At 40.3% G+C, this 13,890-nt stretch overlaps 1 protein-coding gene across 3 annotated transcripts in view; it reads left to right on the top strand.

Moving 5' to 3' along the window:
- cad (carbamoyl-phosphate synthetase 2, aspartate transcarbamylase, and dihydroorotase) overlaps positions 1–13,890 on the top strand; it is a 112,927-nt gene that overhangs the window by 33,078 nt on the left and 65,959 nt on the right. For all 3 annotated transcript variants that reach the window (XR_015079524.1, XM_085996984.1, XM_085996983.1), the window contains exons 7-13: positions 5–190; positions 4,029–4,141; positions 8,676–8,830; positions 9,453–9,584; positions 11,511–11,744; positions 12,097–12,318; positions 12,442–12,630. Coding sequence is in view for 2 of the 3 variants with exons in the window: in XM_085996984.1 (XP_085853110.1) it covers positions 5–190; positions 4,029–4,141; positions 8,676–8,830; positions 9,453–9,584; positions 11,511–11,744; positions 12,097–12,318; positions 12,442–12,630 (1,231 nt within the window). In the remaining variant the exon portion in view is untranslated. The remainder of the gene's footprint in view (positions 1–4; positions 191–4,028; positions 4,142–8,675; positions 8,831–9,452; positions 9,585–11,510; positions 11,745–12,096; positions 12,319–12,441; positions 12,631–13,890) is intronic.

The following is a 13,890-nucleotide window of genomic DNA, read 5'->3' as shown; positions in this document are numbered from 1 at the left end:
ATAGGTATGGAAATCGTGGGCATAACCAACCTTGTATTCACGAAGATACACAGCGTTGCTTCATCACTTCCCAGAATCACGGCTTTGCTGTTGAGCCAAGTTCTCTTCCACGGGATTGGTCTGTTCTGTTCACCAATGCTAATGACCAGTCTAATGAAGGAATAATTCACAACTCTAAACCATTATTCAGGTGAGCATTTGAAAAGCAAAATGTGCTGCTCCTCTCTCAATTTTTCAGTTATTACAACAACATGCATTTATATAAAACTTTTAATGTAGTAAAAATGTCCCGAGATGCTTCACAGAGGCGTAATCAGACAATTCATTGAAATCATTGAGCCTGGTGGTGACAAAAGCATGGATGAGAGTTTCAGTAGCAGATGGGTCTTGTTACAGAGATAGAAGAAGGTAGTCTTTGTGCTGGAGAGGGTATGGGGTTGGAAGCTTGGCTCCAGGTCGAATTATTGCAATAGTTCTAAATTTTATTATAGTAGCTTGCATCATTTAAATTATTTTTGTTAAATGATAAGATTTTGTATAAGTTTTATATTTTTCTTTGGTGGGCGGTTATATTGGATTCATTTGGCTAAAGTAGCAACAGTTTTCATGAGAGCAGAAAAGATTCACAGTTTTTTTTACTAGTTTTAAATACAGTGCAATTCAAAATTACAAATTTCTTGGAAGCCTTCTGTACGTAAGCTATCACAGTACATGACTAAGCTGTTTAATTTATTGGGCCCACTGCTTCACTTCCATGGCCAGTTCTCATGCATTCTCATTCTCTGCCTCGGGCTGTATCCTGGCTGCACTTCTTTCCACAGTTTCCTTCTGCAGTCAGGAAGCCTGAAGTTAGATTCAATTTAGAAGTTGGATATTGGCATCTGGAGCTTGGCATTCTTCCATTGAATGAACACCTGCACCTAATGAAGGTTTAGTGTGATAAGGTGGTGGTCATTATATATGGGACTAGCGGGGATGGGGATTCTAATACAGATATAGACCTCTGCTATCTTAGTATTTCTGTTATAGCTATCCAACTACATAAGAACATAAGAAGCAGGAGTAGGTCATTTGGCCCCTTGAGCCTACTCCGCCATTCAATAAGATCATGGCTGATCTGATCTTGGCTTCAACTCTACTTCCCTGCCCGCTCCCCATAACCCTTGACTCCCTTACCTTTCAAAAATCTGTCTTATCTTCACATTAAATATATTCAATGACCCAGCCTCCACAGCTCTCTGGGGAAGAGAATTCCAAAGATTCACAACTCTGAGAGAAGAAATGCTTCCTCATTTCTGATTTAAAAGGGTGCCCCCTTTTTCTGAAATTATGCCCCCCTAGTTCTAGATTCCCCCACGAGGGGAAACATCATCTCTGCATCTACCCTGTCTTATATGTTTCAGTAAGATCCCCCCTCATTCTTCTAAACTCCAATGAGTGTAGGCCCAACCTGCTCAACCTTTCTTCATAATATAACCCCTTCATCTCCAGAATCAACCTTGTGAACCTTCTCTGAACTGCCTCCAATGCAAGTATATCCTTCCTTAAATAAGGAGACAAAAACTGTACGCAGTACTCCAGGTGTGGTCTCACCAATGCCCTGTACAGTTGTAACAGGACTTCCCTACTTTTATACTCCATTCCCTTTGCAAAAAGGCCAACATTGCATTTGCCTTCCTAATTACTTGCTGTACCTGCATACTAACTTTTTGTGATTCATGTACAAGGACTCCCAGATCCCTCTGTACCTCAGCATTTTGTAATCTCTCCCCATTTAAATAATTTGTTTTTTGATTTTTCCTACCAAAGTGGCTAACCTAGCATTTTTCCACACTATACTCCAAAGCCAGATTTTTGCCCACTCACTTAGCCTATCTATATCCCTTTGGAGATTCGTTGCGTTCTCCACACAATTTGCTTTCCCACCTATCTTTGTATCATCAGCAAATTTGGCTACATTACACTCAGCCCCTTCATGCAAGTCATTAATACAGATTGTAAATAGTTGAGGCCCCAGCACTGATCCCCGCGGCACCCCACTGGTTACAGTTTGCCAACCTGAAAATCACCCATTTATCCCAACTCTCTGCTTTCTGTTAGTTAGCCAATCCTCTATCCATGCTAATATATTACCCCCAACCCTGTGAGCTCTTCTCTTGTGTAGTAACCTTTTATGTGGCACCTTATCGAATGCCTTCTGGAAATCCAAATACACAGCATCTACTGGTTTCCCTTTATCCACCCTGCTCGTTATATCCTCAAAGAACTCCAGCAAATTTGTCAAACATGATTTCCCTTTCATAAAACCATGCTGACTATGCTTGACTATATTATGATTTTCTAAATGTCCTGCTACCACTTCCTTAATGATGGACTCCAGCATTTTCCCAATGACAGATGTTAGGCTAACTGGTCAATAGTTGCCTGTTTTCTGTCTCCCTCCTTTCTTAAATAGGGGCGTTACATTTGTGATTTTCCAGTCCGCTGGGACCTCTCCAGAATCCAGGGAATTTTGGTAGATTACAACCAATGCATCCACTATCTCTGCAGCCACCTCTTTTAAGACTCTAGGATGCAGGCCATCGGGTCCAGGGGACATGTCCACCTTTAGCCCCATTAGTTTGCCTAGTACTTTCTCTCTAGTGATAGTGATTGTTTTAAGTTCCCCCCCCCCACCCCAATAGCCCCTTGATTATCCATTATTGGGATGCTTTTAGTGTCTTCTACCGTGAAGACCGATACAAAATATTTGTTCAGTCATTTCCCTGTTTCCCATTATTAATTCCCCAGACTCATCCTCTAGGGGAATCAACGTTTACTTTAGCTACTCTCTTCCTTTTTATGTACCTGTAGAAGCTCTTACTGTCGTTTTTATATGTCTTGCTAGCTTACTCTCATAAGCTATCTTCTCTCTCTTTATCATTTTTTTAGTTGTCCTTTGCTGGTTTAAAAAAAATTCCCAATCCTCTGGCCTTTCACTATTCTTCGCAACATTGTATGCTTTTGTATTCAATTTGATACCATCCTTTACTTCCTTAGTTAGCCCTGGATGGTTCATCCTTCTCTTAAGAGTCTTTCTTTCTCACTGGAATATATCTTTGCTGAGAGTTATGAAATATCTCCTTAAATGTGGTGGTTGCAGGTTTGAGATTGGGATTGTATATCTTTTATAAGTTACCCTGAAGGATCTAGAATCATCTGTGACGGGGCAATGGAGCATTGCGGTCGAGAGCTTTGCCTGCAGTGTTGGGAGTTGAGAACCAGTACAGTCATAGCATAGCAACAGGCTGGTCAGCCCATCAACTATGTGCATAGGTCATCTAGTCTAAACGCACTGTCCTGCTCACTCACCATACTTTTTTTAAAATCACTTTTTAAGCAATTATATGATTTCCTTTTATAAAAATTATTTATGGATTCTGCTGATTCGTCGCAGAGCATTCCACATTCTTAATCACCCTCCTGTGTAAAGAAGTTTATTTCTGCCCCCACTTCCCCAATTCTTTGTTATCATAAAATTGTGCCCTCTCATTACCATGTTGCTGACCAGTGTGTTATTCACCTTATCACAAGATCTTGAAGATCTCTATCAAGTCACCCTTAACTGTTTAAACTTTAATGAAAAAAGCCCCAACTTCTTCAGTCTCTCTTTATAACTGTAACCCCTCAACATCAGCACAGGTGATTGAGCATCATCACAATTGGATTGGGAGACTTGTAAGGTGTACCATTGAGATGAATTCTTGAATCACCTGCTAAGTGTGGTTGTGTGCCTGTTTTTTTGCCCATTCTATGTGTATAAGCATACCTGTTCAGTTGGGCAAGAAGTGATGATTGTTGCAGAGGTCTTTATCGGTTGCACAGGTGTTCATTGCCTGAAGCTGGAGACCTCTGAAGTGAGAACGTGAAAATAATTTATTATGCTGTTTTGTGGCCTTGCATCTAGGTATGCAACAGAATTCCAAGAAACTAATATAATTTGTCCTCTATTGATGATCTAACTTTGTTTCTTTTCTTACTATATTCAGTGTCCAGTTTCACCCAGAGCATAAGGCAGGACCAACAGACCTGGTGGATCTTTTTGATATCTTTTTAGAGTGTGCGCGTGACGTGAAGCTGGGAGTTAATTTAGACAAAACGGGTAAGAACTTAGACGTGCGCTTCGCATGCCTGAAACCGGCATTTCCGATGTCCCTACGGGTGTGTACACAGCTCGTACACACCCGTAGGCATCGGAAATACGGGCCACAGTATGTATGACCTGTACCTTTTTATGGCCTTATTTTCCATTTTGAACATCAGCAGTGTCATATAAAAGGCCTTTAGTCATAATCTTTCAAATCAGTTAATCATTATATTTGGTCACCTGGATAACATTTATTTCTCTTATGCTAATTCCTATTTTTGATCATCCTGTATTTAGTAGCCAGAAGTTTTTAAAGGTTTGAATTTGTTTATTGGAGGTTAGTTGCAAAGGGTATTGTACATTTTAGAACTTTCTCAAATCAGATTTTGCTTATTTGAAATTTTATATTTTTTTCACATAATGTAGCCAGAAATTCAACATAAAAAAAAACAGTAGCCAGGATGTAAACCGGTGCATCTTTCATTCTCTGGTTATGTCCTATTTAGATCTATGTTCAGTTCACACGTGCTGTCGTATTAAGGCAATTGTGGCCTCTTGTTCCTCCTCGCTACTGAGTTATTTCAGATTCTCCACTACTGTGAGCTTAACAAAATTATTTTTTAAAAGTTGCTTCAATAAATCTTCTGCAATATATAGAAAAAAAAATTCAAGTTCTTGATTATCATCATGCACTCCTAATCTGTTGCCATGTACATTTAAAACTTGGAGATACTGCTAAATTGTTATGTTTTTGTTGGTTTTAAAATAAAAATATACATGGCCATAAGAATTCTTCTGCAGTCCAAGTTTGAAAAACACAGGTAGTACTTGTATTGGAGGAAGAAAATTATACTGAGATAGTAATCTGATTACTGAAAATCTCGATTTGCTGTTATGCATGATTGGTAACCTCGGTCTTTAATTAAAGAGCCAATTCTTTGCATCTTGAAAAATATTTTATGATTTATTTTTCAAGTGTTTTTAATGCTGATTAATATTTAAGAACAGAGAAATGTTTAAAAAAATGTTCTTTATATATTCTGCAAATAAATGTTAAATCAGTCAAGTATTTAAAAAAAAAAGTTCATCAAAATAAAAGATGGCCATGCACTGCTGATGAATGGAACACTCAACAATGTGCCTTAACCTCATTTTGGAAAGAGCATCTCTCATGTGCCAGTGTGAATCATCGAATGATATAGCACAGAAGGAGGCCATTTGGCCCATTGTGCCTGTGCCGGCTCTTTGATGGAGCTATCCAATTAGTCCCACTCCCTGGCGCTTTCTCCATAGCCCTGTATCTTTTTTTCTTCCAGTATTTATCCAAGTCCCTTTTGAAAGTTATGATTGATTCTGCTTTCACCACCCTTTCAGCTAATGCATTCCAGTTCACAACAACTCGATGTATTTATATGAATTATTTTTTCCTCATGTCTCTTCTGGTTCTTTTGCCAATCATCTTAAATCTGTGTTCTCTGGTTACTGACCCTTCTGCCACTGGAAACAGTTTCTCCTTATTATCTATCAAAATCATTCATGATTTTGAACATCTCTTATCAAATCTCCTCTTAATCTTCTCTGCTCTAATAGAACAACCCCAGCTTCTCCAGTCTCTCCACATAACTGAATTCCCTCATCCCTGGTACCATTGCAGTAATTCTCTTTTGCACCCTCTTTAAGGCCTTGACATCTTTCCTAAAGTGTGATGCCCAGAATTGAACACCATACTCCAGCTGAGGCCTAACCAGTGTTTTCTTTTGCTTTTGTACTCTTATGCCTCTATTAATAAAGCCAAGGATCCCATATGCTTTTTAACAGCCTTTTCAACTTGTCCTATCTTTAAAGATTTGTGTACATATACCTGTAGGTCTCTCTGTTCATGCTCACCCTTTAAAATTGTACCATTTAATTCATATTGCCTCTCCTCATTCTTCCTACCAAAATGTATCACTTCACACTTTTTTTTAAAGTTCATCTGCCATGTGTCTGCCCATTTCACCAGACTGTCTGTCCTCCTGAAGTCTGTTACTAGCCTCCTCATTGTTGACTACATTTCTGAGTTTTGTGTCATCTGCAAACTTTGAAATTATGCCTGTATACTCAAATCCAGGTTACTAATATATGTCAAAAAGAGCAGTGATCCTAATACCGACCCCTGGGGAACACGACTGTGTACTTCCCTCCAGTCTGAAAAACCATTCACCACTACTCTGCTTTCTGTCCCTTATCCAATTTCGTATCCATGCTGGCACTACCCCTTTAATCCCATGGGCTTTAATTTTGCTGACAAGTCTATTATGTGGTACTTTTGTCAAACGCCTTTTGAAAGTCCATTTACACAACCTCAACCTCACTACCGTCATCAACCCTCTCCATTACTTCATCAAACGACTCAATCAAGTTAGTCAAACACGATTTGCCTGTATATATAAATACATCACCCATGTGCCCTTCTGGCCAACTTGTGCTGTGCTGTGAGCCCTCATCCACTGAGAATTGTTGAAGCTGTCCAAACTAATTTCACACAGGAGCCAATGGAAACATAGAAGATAGGAGCAGGAGTAGGCCATTCGGCCCTTCGAGCCTGCTCCGCCATTCAATGAGATCATGGCTGATCATCCAAATTCAGTACCCTGTCCCTGCCTTCTCCCCATATCCCTTGATCCCTTTAGCCTCAAGAAATATATCCAACTCTTTCTTGAATATATTTAATGAACTGGCCTCCACTGCCCTCTGTGGCAGAGAATTCCACAGGTTCACCACTCTCTGGGGGAAGAAATTCCTCCTCATTTCAGTCCTAAATGGCTTACCCCTTATCCTTAGACTATGACCCCTGGTTCTGGACTCCCCGACCATCAGAAACATCCTTCCTGCATCTAGTCTGTCCAGGCCTGACAGAATTTTATAGGTTTCGATGAGATCCCCTCTCAATCTTCTAAACTCCAGTGAGTATAAGCCCAATCAACACAATCTCTCCTCATACGTCATTCCTGCCATCCCAGGTATCAGCCTGGTGAATCTTCGCTGCACTCCTTCCATGGCAAGAACGTCCTTCCTCAGGTAAGGCGACCAAAACTGCACACCATATTCAAGGTGCGGTCTCACCAAGGCCCTGTACAACTGTAGCAAGACTTCCTTGTTCCTGTACTCGAACCCTCTTGCTACGAAGGCCAACATACCATTTGCCTTCTTAACCGCCTGCATGTTTACCTTCAGCGACTGGTGCACAAGAACACCCAGGTCTCTTTGCACTTCCCCTTCTCCCAATCTATTGCCATTCAAATAATAATCTACCTTCCTGTTTTTGCCACCAAAGTGGATAACCTTGCATTTATCCACATTAGAGTACATTTGCCATGTTTCTGCCCAATCACCCAACCTGTCCAAATCGTACTGGAGTTTCACGACATCCTCCTCACAGCATACCCTCCCACCCAGCTTTGTGTCGTCTGCAAATTTGGAGATATTACATCCAATTCCCTCGTCCAGATCATTAATATATATTGTGAACAGCTGGGGTCCTAGGACCGATCCTTGCGGTACCCCACTAGTCACTGCCTGCCACTCGGAAAACGACCCGTTTATTCCAACTCTTTGCTTTCTGTCCGCCAACCAGTTCTCTATCCAAGTCAATACCTTGCCCCCAATCCCATGTGCCTTAATTTTCACACTAATCTCTTATGTGGGACCTTATCGAAAGCCTTCTGAAAGTCCAAATACACCACATCCACTGGTTCTCCCATATCTATTTTACCAGTTACATCCTCAAAAAATTCCAGTAGATTAGTCAAGCATGATTTACCTTTTGTAAATCCATGTTGACTTTGTCCGATCCTGTCACTGTTTTCCAAGTGCTCTGCTATTACATCTTTTATAATGGACTCTAGCATTTTCCACACCACCGATGTCAGGCTTATCGGCCTATAATTCCCCGCTTTTTCTCTACCACCTTTTTTGAATAGTGGGGTAACATTAGCTACCCTCCAATCCATGGGTACTGTTCCAGAGTCTATCGAGTTCTGGAAGATGACCAGCAATGCATCTACTATTTCTAGGGCCACTTCCTTAAGTACCCTGGGATATAGATTATCAGGCCCTGGGGATTTATCGGCCTTCAGTCCCATCAATTTTCCTAACACCATTTCCCTACAAATGGAGAGAGGAAACTTTTTATCCCATCAATCTGGGCTGGATTTGAATCTAACTATGAAGGGAGAAGTATGCTGTTCAGTCTCTCTTTTAATCTGAAATGTTCCAGTCCCTTAAAGGGTCTTCTTTAGACAGAACAATTTACAACAAACTAGAAACTTTGATTTTGTTTACCTGTTTTCAAAATGATTGGGGGAATTAAATTTAAGACTTGTATTATGACCATTCAGTTGCTAATTTATTTTCTAAAGTTAATGTAATTGGAATTGGTATATTGGCAAGAGCAATTATTAAAAGCACAAGTACTTAAAGATTATTCTTTCTCCTAATAACTGATGAACGCACAAAGTGACTGCTAAATGCAGCGATGACGCAGATTAAATCTTTTCTTGTTCATTAGTTAAAGGACGAGTGATTTCACATTATTCCTTCAAAAATGGAACTGAACAATCTAAAACCCCACCTGGAAGGATACAGCCTCACAAGATCCTTATTCTTGGATCAGGTGGACTGTCTATTGGTCAAGCAGGGGAGTTTGATTACTCTGGTTCTCAGGTGAGTTGAGGAACAATGGATCATGAACAATTTGTTAATGGTGAAGTTTGAAAGATTTGAACGGGGATCGCATTCAACGGGAAACGAGTTAAGACAGCTACAGTAATTGTCTGCAGAACACACTGACTTTGTATTTACAAACTGTGGTAAACCACTGTAGTTCACTGTGTTCACTGTTGTTGTTGTTGTTGTCGTTCACTCTTGTTTCACTGTTGTGCCTGACTATGCCTCAGCTGACTCCGCCCCTGGGCTACCGAGTATAAGAGCGGCCGCATGGCAGCTCCTGGCATTCGGTCGTCCACTAGAGGCATAGTCCTGATCTGTCTGAAGTGCAATTCAGTAGTTAATAAAAGCCTGTCGTTCTGAACTCTGCCCAGCCTTTTATTAGAATTGATAGCGCATCACAAACTAAATTCTTGGATTGAGTGTAAGGATTCATGAAAGATTTCGGGGAAGTTAATCACGCTGCAATAAATTACTGTGTGATTTGAGCTTTGTTATGCCACTTTATTTGTCTTTCTGGTTTAGATTTGATTAACATTGTCTCGTCTCAGTAATTGTTTTCATTTCACTAGTTATGTTTTTTCTTCTGTTTCATATCTAAATTGTGATTCTATTTCAGGCTATTAAAGCGCTGAAAGAGGAGAATGTTCAGTCAGTGTTAATTAATCCAAATATTGCAACAGTACAGACATCCAAAGGACTCGCAGACAAAGTCTACTTTCTACCTATTACTCCAGAATATGTAACGCAGGTATAGTCTCTTTCACTGCTAATACAAGAATTCTTATTGAGCACCTGCTTATGTTGGGCAAACCTGAGTAAATTGACCTGTTGCTGATCACCACCACTGCAAAAGCTTTGTGTGTGTGTTTTATACTTATTGAGGTGAAGTTTGTGAAGGAAGTTGAAGGTTATTTTTGTAGTTGGTAACTACCGAGACTTTGGTACGCACCAGTGCTATAGGTCAAGGGACATTATAGTAAACTCGCTGGTATTTCATCAAGCTAACGCTCTGCTGCATGTTGAAAGGCTGTTGACAAGCAGTCCCTCCACTTAAGCAATGAATTTCAAACAGTTTATCTTATTGACTCCAGTAAAAAAGTTGAAGTAAGTGAGGTTTCTGGAACTTGGTTGTGATACTGCCTCTTTGCTGACTGGCTCGCTCAGATGAAACAATCCAATCCCCTGGAGTCAAATGCTCATCTTCAGTGCTGAACCTTGGATGACAAACATACAAACCATTAAAAAAAAGTACAATTGTACAGACTTGTATGACTTAAGTTACCAAAAACAAACTCATTACCATCTTAAATCTTTGGCTTTATTTTAATATTTTGTGGCTGCTTATTTTGACCTTGTTGACCAAATATTTGGCTCTTACCAAACTTATAACCTAGTTGCCTGGGGTTCCCCCAGTGTCAGAGCCACACAGGATAGGAAGATCCCAGGTTTATGTGGACTTGGCTAATCTTAGCTGACGTGATGGTAGGGGCATGTGCAGGTGGCTTCAACACCTCTGGTTTAGGGAGAGGGAAATTGGGTAGCATTTATGTTGCTAATGACTACCCAGCAACCCTTCCTATAGAAGGCTTGTGTGATCACCCGCAATGGCTTAGCTGTGACACCCTTGCAGAAGGACATTAAGCACTTGGATGAGATTCTGCAGGTGCCCACTGCCCGTGGAGCTGTAACCCAGCAAGGAGTTGATGTCTCCAGAAGCAGTGGGGTTGGAGGGAAGGGAAGTGGGGAGAATAATTTTAAAAACATGTAGAAAATAACTGGCCTTATCTATATTTAATCTTGTATGGAAATGAGAAAAAATTGACGAAAAACGGTAAAGAAAGAAAGTACCTGTATTTTTATTGTACCTTTCAGGTCTACCCAAAACACTTTTTGGAAAGTGAATTACTTTTGAAGTGTAGTCACTACAGTTTTGTAGGTATAAGAGGCAGCCAATTTGTGCACAACATGGTCCCACGATCAACAATAAGAAGAATGACTAGTTACTCTGGTGTTGGTTGACGGCTAAATGTTGGCCAAGACACTGGGAGAACTTCCCTGCTCTTCTTTGACTAAAGCCGTGGGATCTTTTATGTGTACCTGAACAGGTAGATGGGGTTTCTGTTTAATGTTTCATCTGAAAGACACTACCCATGGAGTGCTGCCTTGTTACTGTACTGAAGTGTCAGCCTAGCTTATGTGCTCAAGTGCTGAAGTGGAATTTGAACCCATGGTCTTCTCAGAGGAGAGAGTGCTACCACGGAACGAAGGCTAAAAGAAATGGCAGCTTATACATCGTTTCTGCAGTTAATATGGTGATTGATGTAACTAAGTCTTGAGTTCCATGTGTTATACATGGATATAGTTAACGCAATATTTTTGGACAAAAGCAAAATACTGCAGATGCTAGAAATCTGAAATAAAAACAGAATGCTAGAAATACTCAGCAGGTCAGGCAGCATCTGTGGAGAGAGAAACCGAGTTAACAGTTCAGGTCGATGACCCTTCGTCAGAACTGGAAAACGTTAAAAAAGATATAACCGGTTTTAAGCAAGTGCAGAGGCAGGGGGAGGGGAGGAAAAAACAAAAGGGAAGGCAGGAGAGATTAAAAGTATGATTGTATAAGGCAAAAGTAGATGGTAACAATACTTTGGATATTTTTAAATTTTGTATTCAGGTCATCATGAATGAACGACCAGATGGAATCCTCCTGACATTCGGTGGACAGACGGCACTAAACTGTGGAGTGGAGCTTCAAAAAAGAGGAGTTTTAGAAAAATACAATGTCAGAGTTTTGGGGACTCCAGTCTCTTCTATTGAGATGACAGAAGATAGGAAGATATTTGTTGAGAAAATGGCAGAAATTAATGAATATGTTGTACCCAGCGAAGCTGCTTTCTCTTTAGAACAGGTAAAAATCCTGATTTATTAATAGCTGCTCTTTCAACTGTTGCATTCTGTTTGTTGCCTCCTAGCAATGAATGCGTGTGCTCCTGGGTAGGTTATAGCAACACTTTCAAGTAAAATCCACAGCATATGTAGCAGTGTGACTCATCAAGTTTATAAATTTAAAACATTTTGACAGTGCTTTCACTTTACACTAGTTGGCTAGGACCAGAGGCTAATAATGTCACTCGCATGCAGACTAATTGTACTGTAAAATGATCTGCGTAATAACTTGCTGCACATTTCTGGGTATTGTTGGATATTTGTACGATAACTTCAAATAAAATAATAATTCAACCTCCTCTTCCTTTTATTAGGCTCAAGGTGCAGCAGAACGCCTGGGTTATCCTGTTTTGGTGCGGGCTGCCTTCGCTTTGGGTGGACTGGGCTCGGGATTTGCTCAGAACAAAGAGGAGTTGGTGACCTTAGTGACACAGGCATTCGCACATACATCTCAGATTCTAGTTGACAAGTCTTTGAAAGGCTGGAAGGAAATAGAATATGAAGTTGTCAGAGATGCCTATGATAATTGTATCACAGTAAGTATGGAGAATCTGATCCGAAAGATCCCCTCTTTCGGTTAGTGTGAAACCAGTTTTTTAAAATCTTTGCAAAGGCCTGTCTGTGTGATTTACTAAGTTATGTATTCTCTGTGTCCACAGGTTTGCAATATGGAAAACGTGGATCCACTTGGAATCCACACAGGGGAATCAATAGTTGTTGCACCGAGCCAGACTCTGAATGATAAGGAATATAACCTGCTGAGAACAACGGCAATCAAAGTGATACGGCACTTGGGTGTTGTGGGAGAGTGTAATATTCAGTATGCCCTGAGCCCTGAATCTGAACAGGTACTCGGCTTCATCCTCCTGGCTTTCTTAATCATCTATTGAAATGAAATTTGAAGAATTTTGTCTTTGCTATTAGATCATGCAATTAGCGTAATATGATGCTGGAAAAGAAAATTTACAGTCCTTAACCTGTACATGAATCTCTCCACATTCAGATTACTAAGTTTATACAATGCCATCTCCTTTCCGTGTTTGGAAGCTATCAAGTTTTTTATTTTTCTGTAAATTTTAATAGCTTAATTACAAATTACATTTAAGTACACCTGCTTTCAGGGTATCTATGTCAGTGGTTCTAGACTTAAGTGTCATGATTATTCAGTGCATAAATCCTACACCTAGCGTTGCAGATGGTATAAACCTGCATAAAGAGATGTGCACTGGATTTTACAGCAGTTTAAGAGTTGATGGATATCTCATTCCTTTGCAGTAATTTTTTATTGGCAGTAATGTGGGATTAGTTCTGATTGTTATGAATAGAATTTTTGTTTAAAATCCATCCAAGGTTACGTTACAAAGTGGAGTTTGTGTGTCATTCCCCTACCCTAGAGTTATCGGCCCAGAAATTCGGGTCTCCACAGGTGAGTACGCACGGGGTACTCGCCCGTAAGCCCAATGGAAGTGTCGGTTTCGTGCATGCACTGCGCATGCGCGGGAAACCGGCACGTCCGTTCCCCTGAAAGAAGGGGTTAAGAGGTGGCGCGCGTGCGCATTGAACTTACGTTTTTTTTTGCAGGTTTTCCCGGGAAGGTAAGTCTCCAGAAGTTAGACATGTAAAAAGCAGTTGAAAGGCCTGCTTTTTACAAGGTAAGTGGTGAATTAATTAAAATTAAAACATTTTTTCCACAGGTTTATTATTTTTAAATACTTTAAAGAAAGGTAAGTTTATTTTTTAGCTCCGTTAGAAAATAAAATTATTTTTTTCAAAAGTTTAAATTATTGTTTAAAAGTTATTTCATGTAATTTATAGTTTATTTTAAAAATGTGATTTAAAAAAAAAAAATTTATTTGAAGATTTAGTGATTTTTGGGGCTTATTAGTATTTATAGGTTTGATAGGTCCTGTCAAACTTATGAATGAAGCATTCCCTGCTACCATTGGCTCGCCATGGCCCATGTGATCCCAGGGGATGCATTGAACTAACTGCGCCCCTGGGATACACAAGCACTGCGTGCCGGCAGCTGGAGCAGGCCCAGGATCGGAATTCCACGGGGGCCCACAGCTCAACGGCCGGCGTGCAAGGTAAGTGCAGGTCGGGGGCTT

This window comes from Somniosus microcephalus, chromosome 9 (assembly GCF_052327205.1).
Source record: "Somniosus microcephalus isolate GS21.2 chromosome 9, FLI_Smic_1.0, whole genome shotgun sequence".
In the NCBI taxonomy this organism is placed as follows: domain Eukaryota; kingdom Metazoa; phylum Chordata; class Chondrichthyes; order Squaliformes; family Somniosidae; genus Somniosus; species Somniosus microcephalus.
Note: the sequence above shows the minus strand (reverse complement) of the source record. Positions and strands in the feature narration are given on the sequence as shown.